The sequence below is a fragment of the Chlorocebus sabaeus genome, chromosome 26, assembly GCF_047675955.1.
Source record: "Chlorocebus sabaeus isolate Y175 chromosome 26, mChlSab1.0.hap1, whole genome shotgun sequence".
Taxonomy (NCBI): domain Eukaryota; kingdom Metazoa; phylum Chordata; class Mammalia; order Primates; family Cercopithecidae; genus Chlorocebus; species Chlorocebus sabaeus.
The window spans coordinates 44,791,446-44,806,856 of record NC_132929.1 but is presented as its reverse complement, the minus strand read 5'-3'; the positions used below and the strand labels follow the sequence as shown (position 1 = coordinate 44,806,856).

At 46.2% G+C, this 15,411-nt stretch overlaps 1 protein-coding gene and 1 pseudogene across 2 annotated transcripts in view; both read right to left on the bottom strand.

Annotated features, from left to right (window-relative positions):
* The window catches only part of NOX5 (NADPH oxidase 5), a 32,910-nt gene extending 22,785 nt beyond the window's left edge, over positions 1 to 10,125 (bottom strand). Inside the window, exons 1-6 of one of the 2 annotated variants that reach the window (XM_038010092.2) lie at positions 10,006 to 10,125; positions 7,998 to 8,148; positions 4,596 to 4,890; positions 3,117 to 3,351; positions 919 to 1,072; positions 490 to 668 (exon numbers count right to left, since the gene is read on the bottom strand). In XM_038010092.2, the coding sequence (XP_037866020.2) occupies positions 490 to 668; positions 919 to 1,072; positions 3,117 to 3,351; positions 4,596 to 4,890; positions 7,998 to 8,148; positions 10,006 to 10,125 (1,134 nt within the window). The remainder of the gene's footprint in view (positions 1 to 489; positions 669 to 918; positions 1,073 to 3,116; positions 3,352 to 4,595; positions 4,891 to 7,997; positions 8,149 to 10,005) is intronic. The other variant, XM_008016095.3, reaches the window with a different exon arrangement.
* A 2,345-nt stretch (positions 10,126 to 12,470) lies between these two features.
* LOC103245413 (broad substrate specificity ATP-binding cassette transporter ABCG2 pseudogene) lies at positions 12,471 to 14,428 on the bottom strand (annotated as a pseudogene).
* Positions 14,429 to 15,411: the final 983 nt, after the last annotated feature.

Below are 15,411 nucleotides of genomic sequence, written 5' to 3'. Positions count from 1 at the left end.
AGAGACAGAAGCGAAGATGGAACTAACATTTTCAGAGCACCTATGTGCTAGGTATGTAGTTAGTGGTTTTACATGTATTATCGCCTATAATTCCTAAAATAACATAGAGAATTACACCTCCATTTTACAGATGAGAGAACTGAGGCTTGGAAAGGTTGAGTGACCAGTAAGCAGTGGAGTGGGGATTCAAAACTTGCTGAGCCTATTGTCCATCCCCTCCCTGTGCTGTTTTAAGCCCTCTTAATCCAAATAGGCTAAAGGGATAAGCCAGCAAAAAGGCAGACTCTTCCACAGCAAAACGTCTACACTTGGCAGACATAAACCACAGTCCAATGGCAGAACCCAGCGGCAGGTCCCAAATCACATGCAAGTAATAGGCAGACCAGCTTGGGACCTTCCTGGGCTCTGGAGTAAATCAGAAGGGACACGGAAAGAAATGAAAGTAGAACCCTGGCCTTGGGGGAAGCAAAAGGGCAGGGACTGCGGCACCTCAAAGTGGCCACTTCTGCGGACGCAGGAACTGGAGCAGATGAACATGAGGAGGAGGAGCAGCAGCAGAGCGACACCCGTCGGGGAGGCCGAACCGTGTACCCAGCCAATGCCAGGCCGCGTGGTGAGCAGCAGCTCCCAGAACTGGAAAGGGCTGGCCTCCGCCTGAGCCTGGAGCACTGAAAACAAGCTTGGAAAGGTTGAGTGACCGCAAGACCAGCTCTTCCCACTCCACCTTCCCTTTGGAATCCCCACCCTGCGCCATCAGATACTAGCACAGGCAGAAACTTTTGCCCAGAGCGTTGGCTTATCCAAGGCACCCCTTCTCTGCCCTTTGGGCAAGTAGTACACATAGGGGCTGGGTCCCACATCCTGGGCTTGAAGCTGCTCGAGCTTCTCCCTGACCCAACCCTGCCCCAGATCACTCACCAAAGTTCACAATGTGGGCCACGGTGTGCACGAGGGACAGCCCCACCACCACGTAGCCCATAAGCTGGTGGAACAGGATGTTCTGGTCCAGTGGTAGGACTTGAGCCAGCCACGTGGCCCGCAGCCAGGTGAGGCAGCGTCTGAGCATCAGCACCTGGCCAGGCAGAGTGGGAGAGAGCCCTGCCTCACTCTCTTGTCTGTCTTGTCCTCTTTTCCCAGCCACCTCCCTGCAGCCTCCTGAACTAGCTGTGCTTTCTGAACAGGACACTCACCAAACTCCCCTGCCCCCATGCCTTGCTGCTTCCCTGGATTCACACCTGGGACCGCTAGAGGAGGGTCTCCAGAACTGCGGTGGGAAGAGAAAGTTACAGAATGTCTATTTGTATTAATTTTTATCTAAACACATGAAAAACATCTATGCTTTCACTAATATTTAATACATGGGCCAGGCACAGTGGCTCACTCCACTAATCCCAGCACTTTGGAAGGCTGAGACAGTAGGATCACTGGAGCTTAGGAGTTTGAGACCAGCCTGGGCAACACAGTGAGACCCCTGTCTCTATAGAAAAAAAAATTGTTTAATTAGCTGGGCACGGTGGCACGCACCTGTAATCCTAGCTACTTAGGGGGCTGAGGCAGGAGGATTGCTTGAGCCCAGGCGTTTGAGGTTACAGCAACCTATGACCACTCACTGCACTCCAGCCTGGGTGAGAGAGAGACCTTGTCTCAAATAAATAAAATATCTCCGTTGACTTGGTGTCCTCATTCAGTCCATATGTCAGATGGGCACGTGTCGTGTTAGTTCTCAAGGTGCCTTGCAGGAGGACCAGACTTTCCCAAATGTGGAGTGGTTGACCAGGGTTCTCTCATTGCTCATTTGCTTTCAGTATATTTACGTTTGCCAAGGATGTGGACTTGTAGGGCACAGTATTTGACTTTACCGAAACTAAGCTAACTACCCCTCACAGGAAGGACAAGTAGCTTTAAAAGTTTCCCAGCAGAGAAACCACAGATGAACAGTTGTGCTAGTAATGCAAGAGCAAATGGCCAAGAAAATAAATCACACGTCTCCCACTCCTGGAATGAAGTCTTTGTCAGCTGGCTGAGCTGTTAACACAAAACCCACTCTAGGGATGGGTACCCCATTTTGCAAGATGTGATTATTACACATCGTATGTATCAAAACATCCCACGTATCAAAACATCCCATGTACCCCATAAATATCTACACCTACTATGTGCCCACAAAGATTAAAATTAGCAATTAAAAATAATAAAAATAAATTTAAAATAAAACCTATAAAACCCACTTTAACGAAAAGCTGATATCCAGAAGCGTATCTGAGCTAAAGATGGGCATCCCTGCTCATCAGTGATGAATCTTCCCCTGAAGTTACTTTGTGCCATTAGTCTATTAGCTAATGATAATAGGGCATGCATATAAGCATATGTTTTGTTTTAATGGTAGGAGTTGTGTGATCAAAAACTCTTAGAGGTCAGGTGTGGTGGCTCATGCCTGTAATCTCAGCAGTTTGGGAGGCCGAGGAGGGCGGATCACCTGAGGTCAGGAGTTCGAGACCAGCCTGTCCAAAATGGTGAAACCCCATCTCTACTAAAAATATAAAAATAAGCCGGGTGCAGCGGCGGTCACCTGTAATCCCAGCTACTGGGGAGGCTGAGGCAGGAGAATCACTTGAACCTGGGAGGCAGAGGTTGCAGCGAGCTGAGATTGTGCCATTGCAGCTGGGAGACAAGAGCAAAGCTCCGTCTCAAAACAAACAAACAAACAACAATAACAAAAAACACCTCTTAGAGACCTCATCCAGGAGCCAGAGAACCACATTCCAACTCCATGGTCTGGTATTCAAGGCTTCTTCTAGGGTTTCCTCTTGAAGGCAGACCTGCACTGGGGTCTACCATAGGGGAGTTGTGAACATCAAATGGAGCCTGCTCAGCACCGTGCCTGGTACATAGTGCACAAAATTGCCAGCTATGTTATTATTTACTAACTGTGTGACTGTGGACAAGGTACTGTCCCTCTCTGGGTGGCATCCTCCACCTCTGGGCGTTGGCCCAGCTCATTTCTAAGGTGTCACCCTGCCCTGGCATTTCAGGTGTCCTCTGTGGGTCGCTCTGTCTAGGAGGAGCCCACTTCGGCTCCTAACATTTTCAGAGCACTGTATGCTGGCAGAGCCTACCGCGATGAAACTGCAGTCGAAGTTGAGGCACTGGCCGCAGCCCTTGGCCACCATGATGCTGGCGCCGAGATGACGGTGCGCGCCGGCAGCCAGCGCGAAGAGCAGCACGTGGAGGCCTGCATAGGCGGCCAGGCAGAACAGCTGACTGCGGTGGTTGTGCCAGTAGGCGCGGGTCAGCTGGCGCGGCCGGTGCGGGCGTGGGCGGGGAGCGGGAGCCATCAGCCAGTGGGCAGCGCTGCGATAGAGAGGCAGGCTCCGCTCAGAGGGGAGCAGTGGGGCGGGGACCACCCATGTCTAAACTTAAAGACCCCCTTCAGCTGTGGCCCACCAAGTCTGGCAAGCAGGCCGGCATTCTTCAAGACACCAGGAATCAGAGAGGTCAAGTGGCTTGGTCACAGTCGCACAGCTCTGTGGAGTTGAAAGGGGACTCCGGTCTGCCTAATGCCACAACCGCGGCTATTTTTATTACTTCTCTTTACTTTCCAATTTTAAAAGAGGCAATCGAAAAGGATGGAAGAATCTGAGATATGTTTTGGTAAGTAAGCCCCAAGAAAGTTAACACGCAGGTGCCCAGCGCGGGGGCTCACGTCTGTAATCCCAACACTTTGGGAACCCAAGGCGGGCGGATCACCTGAGGTCAGGAGTTCGAGACCAGCCTGGCCAACATGGCGAAACCCTGTCTCTACTAAAAATATAAAAACTAGCAGGGCGTGGTGGCTGGCGCCTGTAATCCCAGCTACTCGGGAGGCTGAGGCAGGAGAATCCCTATAACCTGGGAGGCGGAGGTTGCAGTGAGCTGAGATCATGCCACTGCACTCCAGCCTGGGCAACAGAGTGAGACTCAGTCTCAGAAAAAAAAAAAAAAAAGAAGAAGAAGTAGTTAATACACAGGAAGAATGAACTACAAAACCGGCTCTATTCAGAGCCTGGATTCGGACAGACGGGTCTTGTTGTTACACTCTTATTTTCTCCACAGCACTTATTAATTTCGTGCTTCTCTAGTTTATGTGTTTGTTTATTGGTGTGAATGACCTGTCTCTCCGCCTGGAAAGGAGTCCCAGCAGGGTGCAAACCTCATTCACTGCATTATTCAGAACAGTGCTGGGGGCGTAGAAGTTGCTTAAACATTTGTTGCATAAATAACTACCTTTGTTAATTATTTGTGTGATCCTAGGCAACTTACTTCAGGCGAAGTAACTTCCTTTTTAAAATGAGTATTGCTATAAAATGCACTGGTATATGCAAAAGTGCTCAGCACACAGTAGGTGCCTCATACCGTGAGTTGATTCTGCAGACACTACAGGAAGTGGAAGCAATGAAGACAGCTGCCCTGCAGGACACTCAAGAGTGGGTTAAACTGGGGAGTGGAGGGGCGGGGCGGGGCGGGGCGGGGCGGATCCGCGGTGAGTTCCTGCCACACTTCCGACCAGGAGTCTAACGCTGCCGCGGACAGTGCCAATCCCCGAGACCTGGCCGTACCTGATGGTCAGGTTCTCCATGACTCCGGGGAAGCGCTGCAGCTCGTCCCGGAGCTCCTCGAAGGTGATGGCCCCATTGCAGTCCTTGTCGGCCGATTCGAAGAGCGCCAGCGTCAGCTGGTCCAGCTTCTCGTCGGGCAGCGAGATGGCGCTCTCGCGCAGGCATGACTGCAGCACAGTACGCAGCTCATCCGGGTCAATGGAGCCACTGCCTGTCCGGAGTGGGGATGAAGCCGCGTGGGAGCCTGCCCCAGCACCCGACTCTGTACCTGCAGACGCCCCCTGCCATGCACACACTGCAAGAAGTGGTGTGCCTCTTCTGTTTACCCACCTCCAGCTTTCTGCCCATCAGCTCTCCTTGCGGGTATAGACCATGCAACTGAAGGACCAAATGCCACCTTCAGCTCAGAAACCTTCCATGGTTCCCGACTGCCTAGCTCAACAGCAATGGACGCCTCCCCACGGGTGGAGAATCTTTGGCTTCAGTGGATGCCTGTCTCCAGAATCTGTAGCTTCCGAAGTACTACTCAACTTCCAAGACTATCTGCCCAGAAAATACACCTGCTTACTTAATCTATAAGGGGCTGTGTGCCCACAGCCTCAATTATCCAAAGGCACACTGTATGTGGGTTAGTGCTGAGGGAGTGTGCCTTGTTCAGCTTGGAGCAAATGCTCTGTTTATCATGTTGTCTTGAGAGGGGCCACAGCTAGGCATTCTAGTCCAGCGGTGTGGCCTTATGTAAACATGGGCAGTTGAAAGTGATGGGATAAGCAAGCCAAATCTACCAACAGAGATGAGATTTTTCCATTTTTATTTTATTCTTCCTGAGCAGCAGAGCCCGTGATTAATGATCTCTTGGCCTGCTTTGGATGTGGACACACCCAGTGTGGCATCCTGCTCCTGCCCCTCCTTAACTGTGCAATAGTGGACTCTAAGTCCTCTGCGGTAGTGGACCTCACTTTGCTCATCTCTAAAATGAGAGCAATCATTTCTCCCTCTCAGAACTGGTTCAAGCAAACTAGATGATGGTAAAACACCTAATGCAGTATCTGGAAGACAGAAATTGCATATACATGGAAATTCTCATTAGTGTTGTGACTTCGGCCCAAGCCAAAGTCCGTAATCACATTACGATGCAAAATCTATTAGAGTATATTATACCACTCTCCAGTCACACCTCCTGTTCTGCTTTCCTAGTGAAGAGCCACGATGGCAGCAGGTTTCTGGATGCATCCAGAGGACCAGTCTCCCCCTGGCCCCTTCATGGCCTCTTCTATCTGCTTTAATCTCTCTGTTGGCCAATTTCAAATCCAGTGTCCTCCTTCACAATAATTCTCACGTACACATTCTCCTTCCTTCCCTCTAACCTTTCATTCTACTGACTCTAAGAATATCCCATCCCTGGGTGAAACAGAAGCCAGCTACCTGTTTCCTGCCCTCCTGCCTCAGGGCAGCAAAGTGAACATTGCTGAAGAAAAGCTTTTCAGAAGGCAGGTCCATCCCTGTGAATCCCTTGCTCAACACTCTTTGATGGCTCCCCATTGTGCATAAGTTAACTAATTTAACCTTCCTCTCAACCCCATGACTATGAAATATTATTATCATAATTCCTATTTGATAAATAAATTGAGGTACAGAGAAGTTAAGCAACTTGTCTAAGATCATATAATAAGTGATGGAACTGAGATTTGAACTTAGGTAGCTTGTACTTAGAGTCTTAACTACTACACGATGCTGCATTATACATACAGTGGAGTATAATGCAGCCACTAAAAATGACACTATTTTAAGTACAGTGAGTTACCACTTCACACCCATTAGGATGGCTATTATCAAAAAGCAGAATAGAAGGCCAAGCACAGTGGCTCACGCCTGTAATCTCAGCACTTTGGGAGGCCAAGGCGGGTGGATCACTTGAGGCCAGGAGATTGAGACCAGCCTGGCCAACATGGTGAAACCCTATTTCTACAAAAAATACAAAAATTAGTGGGCATGGTGGCAGGCACCTGTAGTCCCAGCTACTCAGGAGACTGAGGCTGGAGAATCACTTGAACCTGGGAGGTGGAAGCTGCAATGAGCTGAAATCATGCCATTGCTCTCCAGCCTGGGCGACAGAGCGAGACTCCATCTCAGAAAAAAAAACCAAAATGCAGAAAATAAGTGTTAGCAAGAATGTGGAGAACTTGGACCACCTGTACATTACTGGTAGGAATGTAAAATAATGCAGCCATTGTGGAAAACAGTAAGGCAGTTCCTTAAAAACTTAAAAATAGAATTACCATGTCATCAAGCAATTCCCCTTGAAGAATTGAAAGCAGGCACTCAAAGAGATATTTGTGCACCAATGTTCATAGCAGCATTAATCACGATAGTTAACAGGTAGAAACAGCCCAAATGTCCACTCATTAGTGAATGGATAAACAAAATATGGCATATACCTACAATGGAATATTATTCAGCCTTAAAAAGGAATAAAATTCTGTCACATGCTATGACATGGATGAAGCTTGAAGATACTATACTAAGTGACATAAGCCAGATACAAAATGACAAATATTGTATAATCCCACTTAGATGAGGTGCCTAGAGAAGTCAGATTCTTAGAGACAGAATGTATGAATAGAATGGTGGTTGCCAGGGACTAGGGGAGGAGGAATGGGGAATCAGTGTTCAGTGGGCACAGAGTTTCAATGGAAGGATGAAAAGGTTATGGAGATGGAGGGTGGTGATGGTTGTACAGGAATGTGAATGTATTTAATGCCACTGACCTGTACACTTAAAAATGGTTAAGATGGCAAATTTTACATTATGTATATTTTACCATGATAAAAAATGATACTGTAAAGCAATATATTTTTACATTTCAAAATGTTCATTTTTGTAAGTGAAAAAGGCAGTATGTATAGTATAATCCCATTTTGTTAAAAAAAAAATTGTGTGGGGTGTGTATGTGCAACCAGTTAGAAGGCAATATAGCAAAATGTTAGGGGTGATTTTTGTGTTCTTTCTTATACCACTCTGTATTGTCTCCAATGTTCATAGTGAGCTTATACTGCGATGAAAAGGAAAAAACAACAGATTTTTTTTTTTTCAAACATAGAAAAGAACAAAAGAAGGTTCTGGCCTCTGGTAAGTTGAATAGAAGGCATGTGTCTCCTGTGCCAGAGCCCCCCTTTTCTCCCCACTGCCCCAGAAAGGGAGGCAGGGATCAGACAGAGAGACTGGGGACTGGGGGAGAGATGAGAGGGAATGAAGTGTCAGCCTCACCTGGAGAAACCAGTCCCAGGCTGGGCTCAGGAGGCCGGGATAGCACCTCCAGGCCTGCCAAGGTGAAATGGTCAGTTCTCACTGAGGCCCCCACTGCTCTCCCCACTGCAGCGCACACCCAGGAAGAGCCCTTACCATCGATGTCATACACCTGGAAGAGGAATTTGAGTTTGTCCATGGGGCTGCCGTGGATGAGCAGGGCCAGTGCCTCCTGCAGCTCCTGGAGGGTGATGGTGCCACTTCTATCGGAGTCAAATAGGGCAAAGAATCGCTCTGCAAAGAAGGACTGTGGGCGAGAAGGGTGGAAGACAGCACAACTGTGGCCGCAGGGCCTGGGCTTTGAATTCGTTCATTATCTCCCTGTGTCTGGAGTGGTGGTGGGGGCTGCACCATGGGGTGGTGGTATTCAAGCAGGACTCAGATGCCTGAACACCCATCGTGATCCGCTCTAGTGGAAGACCTGTTCCAATACCTGCAGTAAGGATGGGCTTGACTTGGGCTTCAGGCTCCCTTCAGGCACTGGGCTTTGTAATTTGTGTGGGCTCTTTGCCCCCTACATACAATCACCCCCACCAGCCTTTAAATCTCAGCCTCTGGGTGGCCCCTTAACCAACATGGGAAAGGGTCAGACAGAGGATCCTCCTGCGGGCTCCTTCCAGCCCTGTCTCACCCTACTTGGGGTGAGTGCAAGGGATGAGTGAATCTGGGAAGGACTTACAGATTTCACTGGAAGATCTGAGTCCTTTCTTTTGCTTGTTCTTAAGGCTGCCTACATTTTATACTTAGGCTTGTTCTTTTTTTTTTTGAGACAGAGTGTCGCTCTGTCACCCAGGCTGGAGTGCAGTGGTGCCATATTGGCTTACTGCAAGCTCCGCCTCCTGGGTTCATGCATTCTCCTGCCTCAGCCTTCCAAGTAGCTGGGACTACAGGCGCCCGCCACCATGCCCGCCTAATTTTTTGTATTTTTTAGTAGAGACGGGGTTTCACCGTGTTAGCCAGGATGGTCTCGATCTCCTGACCTCGTGATCTGCCCGCCTCGGCCTCCCAAAGTGCTAGGATTACAGGCTTGAGCTACCACGCCCAGCCAAGGCTTGTTCTGAATCACCAGTTCCCTCATTCATTCACTGAGCAGTCTTGTGCTGTGTAGCCTCTGCCTGCCAGGCCTGGTGTTAGACCCTGGGAGCGCAGAAATTAAGAAGACAGGCTTGGATGGGTGTCCCAAAGATGCTGTGTCCTGGGATGCTCCCCTGAAGGCAGGGGGAGGACCCTGTGGAGCTCTAGTGTCTGACTTAATAAAACCATGAGGGGCTCACAAGTATGAGGTATAGGCCGAAGGCTGCTGTGGACTGACAACCTTGCCTTGGCTTTTTTCTTCATCCCCAGAATCCCTGGGTAGTACTTTTATCAGTCTCTACCATCCTGAATGCTCTTTGTCTTAAGATGTTTTACACCCTCCCATTTGGATGAGATTATCTCATTAGGCAGAATGGGATTTTTTCCTTCTTCGTATTTGCTGTGGGAGGAGGCGTGGCATTAGAGTTCTGAGTAGTATCCCCAGGACCAGCAGGGGAGGGTCCTTCTGATTCAAGCAGGGCATGCAGATGCTCATCGGCTAGTCCCTGGCAAGGACCAGGCCACTATTCAATGCCAGTCCCGAGGACAGCTGGGAGAGGCTGGCGTTTTAGGCTTAGTCCTCTCTTCTCTGCTGATGTCTCCTGTGTGTCAGGGCATGCAGGCTGTGTGGGGTGGGCAGGGTAGCTGTGGAGCCTGGAGGACTGGGAACAGTGTGCCGTGGCACACAGGGCTTTAATGGGTATAGACCATTGACAAGCTTATCTTGAGAGGAAGCTTAAGTCAGAGCATCCGCTCTGCCCATGAGCCTAGTGGAAATTGTGAGGTTAATCATAATGCTTAAGATTTGACAAGCTACTGACTTCCAACTTCATGTGTTGTTTGGAAGACCCAGGAGGCCATGGCTTCTAAGAGGAATGGGAGGGTGCCAGAAACATCCCGCCAGCCCTGCTACAAGATGGAGACCTCAGGAACCCCAGGGAGCTCCCTTTCCCTCCTTGTAAGGGCTATGCCCTGAGAACCAGGGCACATAACAATAAATGTAGGGCTTCCGCCTTGGTCCAACACTTGCCTCTTTCACATGCAGAGCCGATTTGAATTCTTGCAGGCTGATCTCCCCATCTTCTCCCGCAATGGTCTTAAACTGCTGAGTCACCCACCGGAGCCACCTGGCATCCTCCTCGGCACTCATGGTGCTGGGAGGCAAAGGAAACGGGTTTATGGGCTTGGGGTGGCCAAAGCTTTATGAGGTCTCATGGTGGTCCCAGGGCCTCCACCTTGCTCTAACTAGGGCCCTGGGCCTCTCCGAGTTGAATTGGGTCAATCAGTTCTGGCTGTGGATTAGAGCTTCTCACAGCTGTTTCTCCTCCTCTCTAAGCCTCAGTCTCTTCCTCTTATCCTGAGTTGGCTGGCCCAGGCTTGCTTCTCTTTAGGTTCTGAAATGACAGGGCCTGAGTGAGGTGGACCCACACTGTGGGGATCAGGTCACAGAGTGGTATGCTGCAACTGCATTAATTAACATCATGACAACAATGACTTTCCATCTTGCATTTACACAGATCTTTACGGCTTTCCAAATATTTCCCAACACCACTACTTCCTTTGTTCTCTCTGACAGCCTGGTGGGCTCAGACACTTTGCAGAGAAGAAATAGGCCCAGAGCAATTAAGTAACTTAGCTAAATGTATTCAGCAAGTTAGAAACAGAGATAGAATTCAAATTCAAGTCCAGCATTTTCTTCCATTCTGCCCCAAAGCCTCCACCCTCTGCTTAAATGCTTGTAGTACAAGATGGACCAAGCCAGGACTCAGCCCTCAAGTCTTAACTCTTCAGGCCCAGGTTGTCTTCTATAAAGTCACCAGGGTATTGGATGTCTAAAACCCTCACAGATGGGCTGTCCGTACTATGATCTAAACAGAGGTGAGTGATGAAATTAGGACACTTCCGTAGCATCAGGACCCAGGAAACCAAAATTGAGGCAGTGAGTGAGGAGTTACAGATTCTTGTTACTGTCAATGTCCCCCTAGGAGAATGGCCTTGTCTATAGCTCAGAAGTGTAACATAACCCTAAATGAGTTAGCTACAGTAATCCTCATTCTTTGTGGATTTTGTATTTGCAAACCTGCCTGCTTCCTAAAATTCATGTGTAACCCCTGAATCAGTACTCACAGCCCATCTGTAGTTATCTGTGGACATGCACAGAGCAGTGGAAACTGAGTCACTCACTGGTTTGCTCCCCACTGAGGCTGAGCAAGGCAACGATGCCTGCTTTCTTGTTTCAGCTCTCAGACAGTGAGTGTCCTTTTCATGATCTATCTAGTACTACATTTTTCACACTTTTGTGTTTTTTGTTGGTGTTTTCACTGTTTAAAACAGCCCCCAACCATAATGTTGCGGTACTGTCTAGCATTTCTAAGCGAGCAAAGACTGTACTGTGCAGTATGGAGGAAGTACGTGTTAGGCACAAGTGACAGTGCTACTGGCCATGAGTTCAATGCCAACGAATCAACAATACATATTTTAAAGATGTCTTTAAATAGAAACACACATAGAACAAGGCGACTTATTGATCGTTTGACAAAAATATTGTGCCCTGAGGCTCACATGAGCCTAACTCTATATTTCCTTCTAAGAACAATGGTTCCAAATTCACTAATTCGGTGTTTGAGGTGACTTTATAGAACATGAATGAGAATTGATTTTATTTTTAAAGATTAAATGTTAAAAATAAATGTACCAGTTTTCACAGAAGCAACTAGACAAAGAATAAAATACATATCACACAAATGTAAGTATAGACTACTAAATATAAAGTCAGAAATTAATGTATTAGAAAATCAAAAAACATCAAAATAATACATTTATTTCAATTATGGAAATGGTTTTACAGATGTATGCATATAATACTTCTCCCTTATCTGTGGGGGATACTTTTTAAGCCCCTTAGTGGATGCCTGAAACTGCAGATAGTAGCAAACCCTATACAGACTATGTGCTTCCTATATAATAAATACCTATGATAAAGTTTAATTTGTAAATTAGCTACAGTAAGAAATGAACAATAACTAATAAAATAGAACAATCATAACAATGTACAATATACTGTAATACAAATTATGTAAATGCGGTCTCTCTCTGAAAATACGTGATTTTACTGTACTCACCCTTCTTCTTCTTGAGATCTGTGGATCTGATAACAGAGAGAGCGACTAAGTGACTGAGAGGTGGGCAGCGTGTATAGCGTGGATTCACTGAACCAAGGCGGGACAGAGCAGAAAGGCTCGAGATTTCATCAGGCTACTCAGAATGGCTGCAATTTAAAACCTGTGAACTGTTGATTCTAGAATTTTTCATGGGATATTTTTGACCTTGGTTGACCATGGGTGACAAACCATAGAAAGTGAAACCGTGTTTAACAGGAGGCTATACTGTCCCTCAATACTCATCAAATTATTCTTTTCCTTTTTCTTTATTTTTTAAAAATCATGGTCTTATTTTTTTTATGCGAGGACAAATCATAGTAAATTAAAGGGAAATTTAAGAATATTTTAAAAGAAATAACAATTTTAGGTAGGCAAATCAGGAAGATAACCATCATACAAGCCAAGGCTATATGATTCTTCCACAAGCCCCAGGGTAAGACATTGATGCCATGGTTTGTCAAATATTCCTTGCCAGTACACATTGGGTAGCCACAGGTATTGTTTACTATTTCACTGAGTCCTGGGCAGAAGTTTTGTTCCAAAAATTCATTAGGCAGGAAAGCTGTAAAACCAGAATGCTGAAGTACTTAAACCATAACAGCCAAGATGCAATGGTTGCGAGATTTACTAACAGACCTGAAAAAACCATCATAAACACAAAAGAGATGGTCATGAGAAGCATTGCTATGGAAACCACACTGACCTGCTGCTATGGCCAGTGCCAATTAAGTCACCATCATGAGGGTAAACAACACGATGAAGAAGGTGTCCACCTTTGTATTTAATCCTAACAAGATTAGGATTATTATACAGCAATATTTTTATAATGCAGGTATCATTATACAGGTAAATATAATACTTGGTAACATCTTGCTGGGTAGTAAATTAGATAACAGTTTTCCAAAGAAATAAGATGACACTTTGTAGTATCCACTAATATATTTGTGTATAAAGAGCTTCTCCAGCACACAGAGAGCTGTATGACCGATATGCTGCTGAAACACTGGCTGGTGGTCAAGAAGAGAACCCTGGCTCTATTCGGGATTTCAGTAGAATCATTTTTTAGCCCAAAGTAAACGGCACCTATAACCAGTCTCAGTATGGTTGTGACAATTACCTGAGCTATAGAGGCCTGCGATTTACCCAGCAAGTTTTTGAATAAATGTATGAAAACACATCTGAGAGAAGGAGGTGGCATAGGTGACCTTGAAAGCTGAGATCTTCTTCTTTTTCTTACCCTCTGAGAGTTGATCTAATTCGGCTTTTGTTTCTCTGTTGAAGGAGGAGTTGACATAAAACTCAACTAATTATTCTGTGAGTGGCTTATCTCTCTTAGCAGTCTCCATCGTCTCCGTGGCTTCACGGTCTTCTTCCTCTCTGTTTAATACCACAGCAGTGAATCTCCATTAATGACACCCAGGAAGAAGCCTGCAGGGTTATTATTGAACTCATAGTGGTAACCAGTTGATGCAAAGTACCCCAAGGCCTCCTAAGCAGGCCCATGGAACATTCCTCTTCCTGAGGCCAATAAGGTGAGGCTATCAAACAACTTGAAGATGGAATATTGAGGCTGATGAATGGGGAGAAGATGATTGTTCATCCCTGCTTAGACATCCTTTTCGGGAACAAAAAGGTCAGCATTTGCTGTGCTTGAGTCCAATCCAGTTGTGGGCTCATCCAGGAACATGATGAGGGGATCAGTAATAGGCTCCATTCCTATACTAGTCCTTTTTCTTTTTCCTTCTGACACACTGCAGATAAATTGAATTCTAACCTTGAAATCTACTGCTTTATCCAGACCTAACTCTTGAATGACCATATTTATCTATTCATTTTTTTCACGATTCATCACAGTTGTTGGAAACTGAAGAGCTTCTGAGAACTGTAAATGTTCTCTCACTATTGGGGTGCTCTTCATGACATCATCTTGTAACATGTAACCTGAATTACATTTGAATTTGGTAGGTTGAGGTGCTGTGTTCATCAGAATGTCTCCAGATAATACACATGGGTCTTTCCTTGAAAGTAAGACATCTAATAGTGCCTCCACTTATGGGTCCTAGAATGGCACTGAGGCCAGGTTTCACGATCCCATTGGTATTCAATTGTATTTGTTTCTCAACTGGTTTTTGACCATGTAGAAAGCTGCTCTTCACTTTTTCTCGAAAACAGATGTTATGAAAACACAGCTCTTTCAGTAAATGCTTTCAGGTCTTTGGAGGTCATCTTGGGTAAGCCACTGGTGTTTCTTTGTGACATTGGGATAAAAACTTCAACATTACTGGAAGACATCTGGAGAGTTTCTGCCTTTCTTTCCAGACACACACTCTCAGCACAAATGGCTTTCACTATTTACTCCTGCTTAATAGCGCTTGGGTTTATTCGAAGTTTTCAGTCTCAGGATCCATGTGCTCAGAGGCAGAACATTGACCATCATTTATATAAATATTGAGATGAGTCAGCTGGACCTTCCAAACAAACCCTAAAGAAGCAGCTTCCACTTAATAATGCCACCAAGCATGTGCACTGTGCTTTCTAAATCATGAAGAGCTTTCTCAAATTCTCCCAGGCTCCTTTCCAGTCTGCCTCCTTTCATGTCAAAGTATCCATTTTAAATATGCAGATTATGGTACACCAATTATGCCTCAATATAGTGAAAAACAAGTTGGTTCTTTGAAAAAACTAAGAAGAAAAGCATGATTAAGGATAAAAGAGAACAAAACCTCCAAATATACATTAATATTGAGAAAGGCAATAGAACTACAGACAAGGAAAGGGCTACTGAACTATAAGAATACTGTGTGCAAATGTTTGGTGGATTTAGAGAAATGAATTAGCTCCCAAAGAAGGTAACAATCTGAACGGACCAAGAATTATTTAAGAATTCAAAATGGCAGTTAGGCCAGGTGCGGTGGCTCATGCCTGTAATCCCAGCACTTTGGGAGGCCGAGGCAGGCAGATCACGAGGTCAAGAGATCGAGACCATCCTGGCCAACATGGTGAAACCCTGTCTCTACTAAAAATACAAAAATCAGCTGGGCATGGTGGCACATGCCTGTAGTCCCAGCTACTTGGGAGGCTGAGGCAGGAGAATCACTTGAACCCGGGAAGCAGAGGTTGCAGTGAGTCAAGATCGCAGATGCTGTCTCAAAAAAAAAAAAAAAAAAAAGAATTCAAAAGGGCAATTAAATGCCAACCATTGAAAATAACGTCAGGACCAGCTTGTTTTTAGAGCCGAGTTCTATCTAATCTTCTTCAAAGAATGATAAACCCAA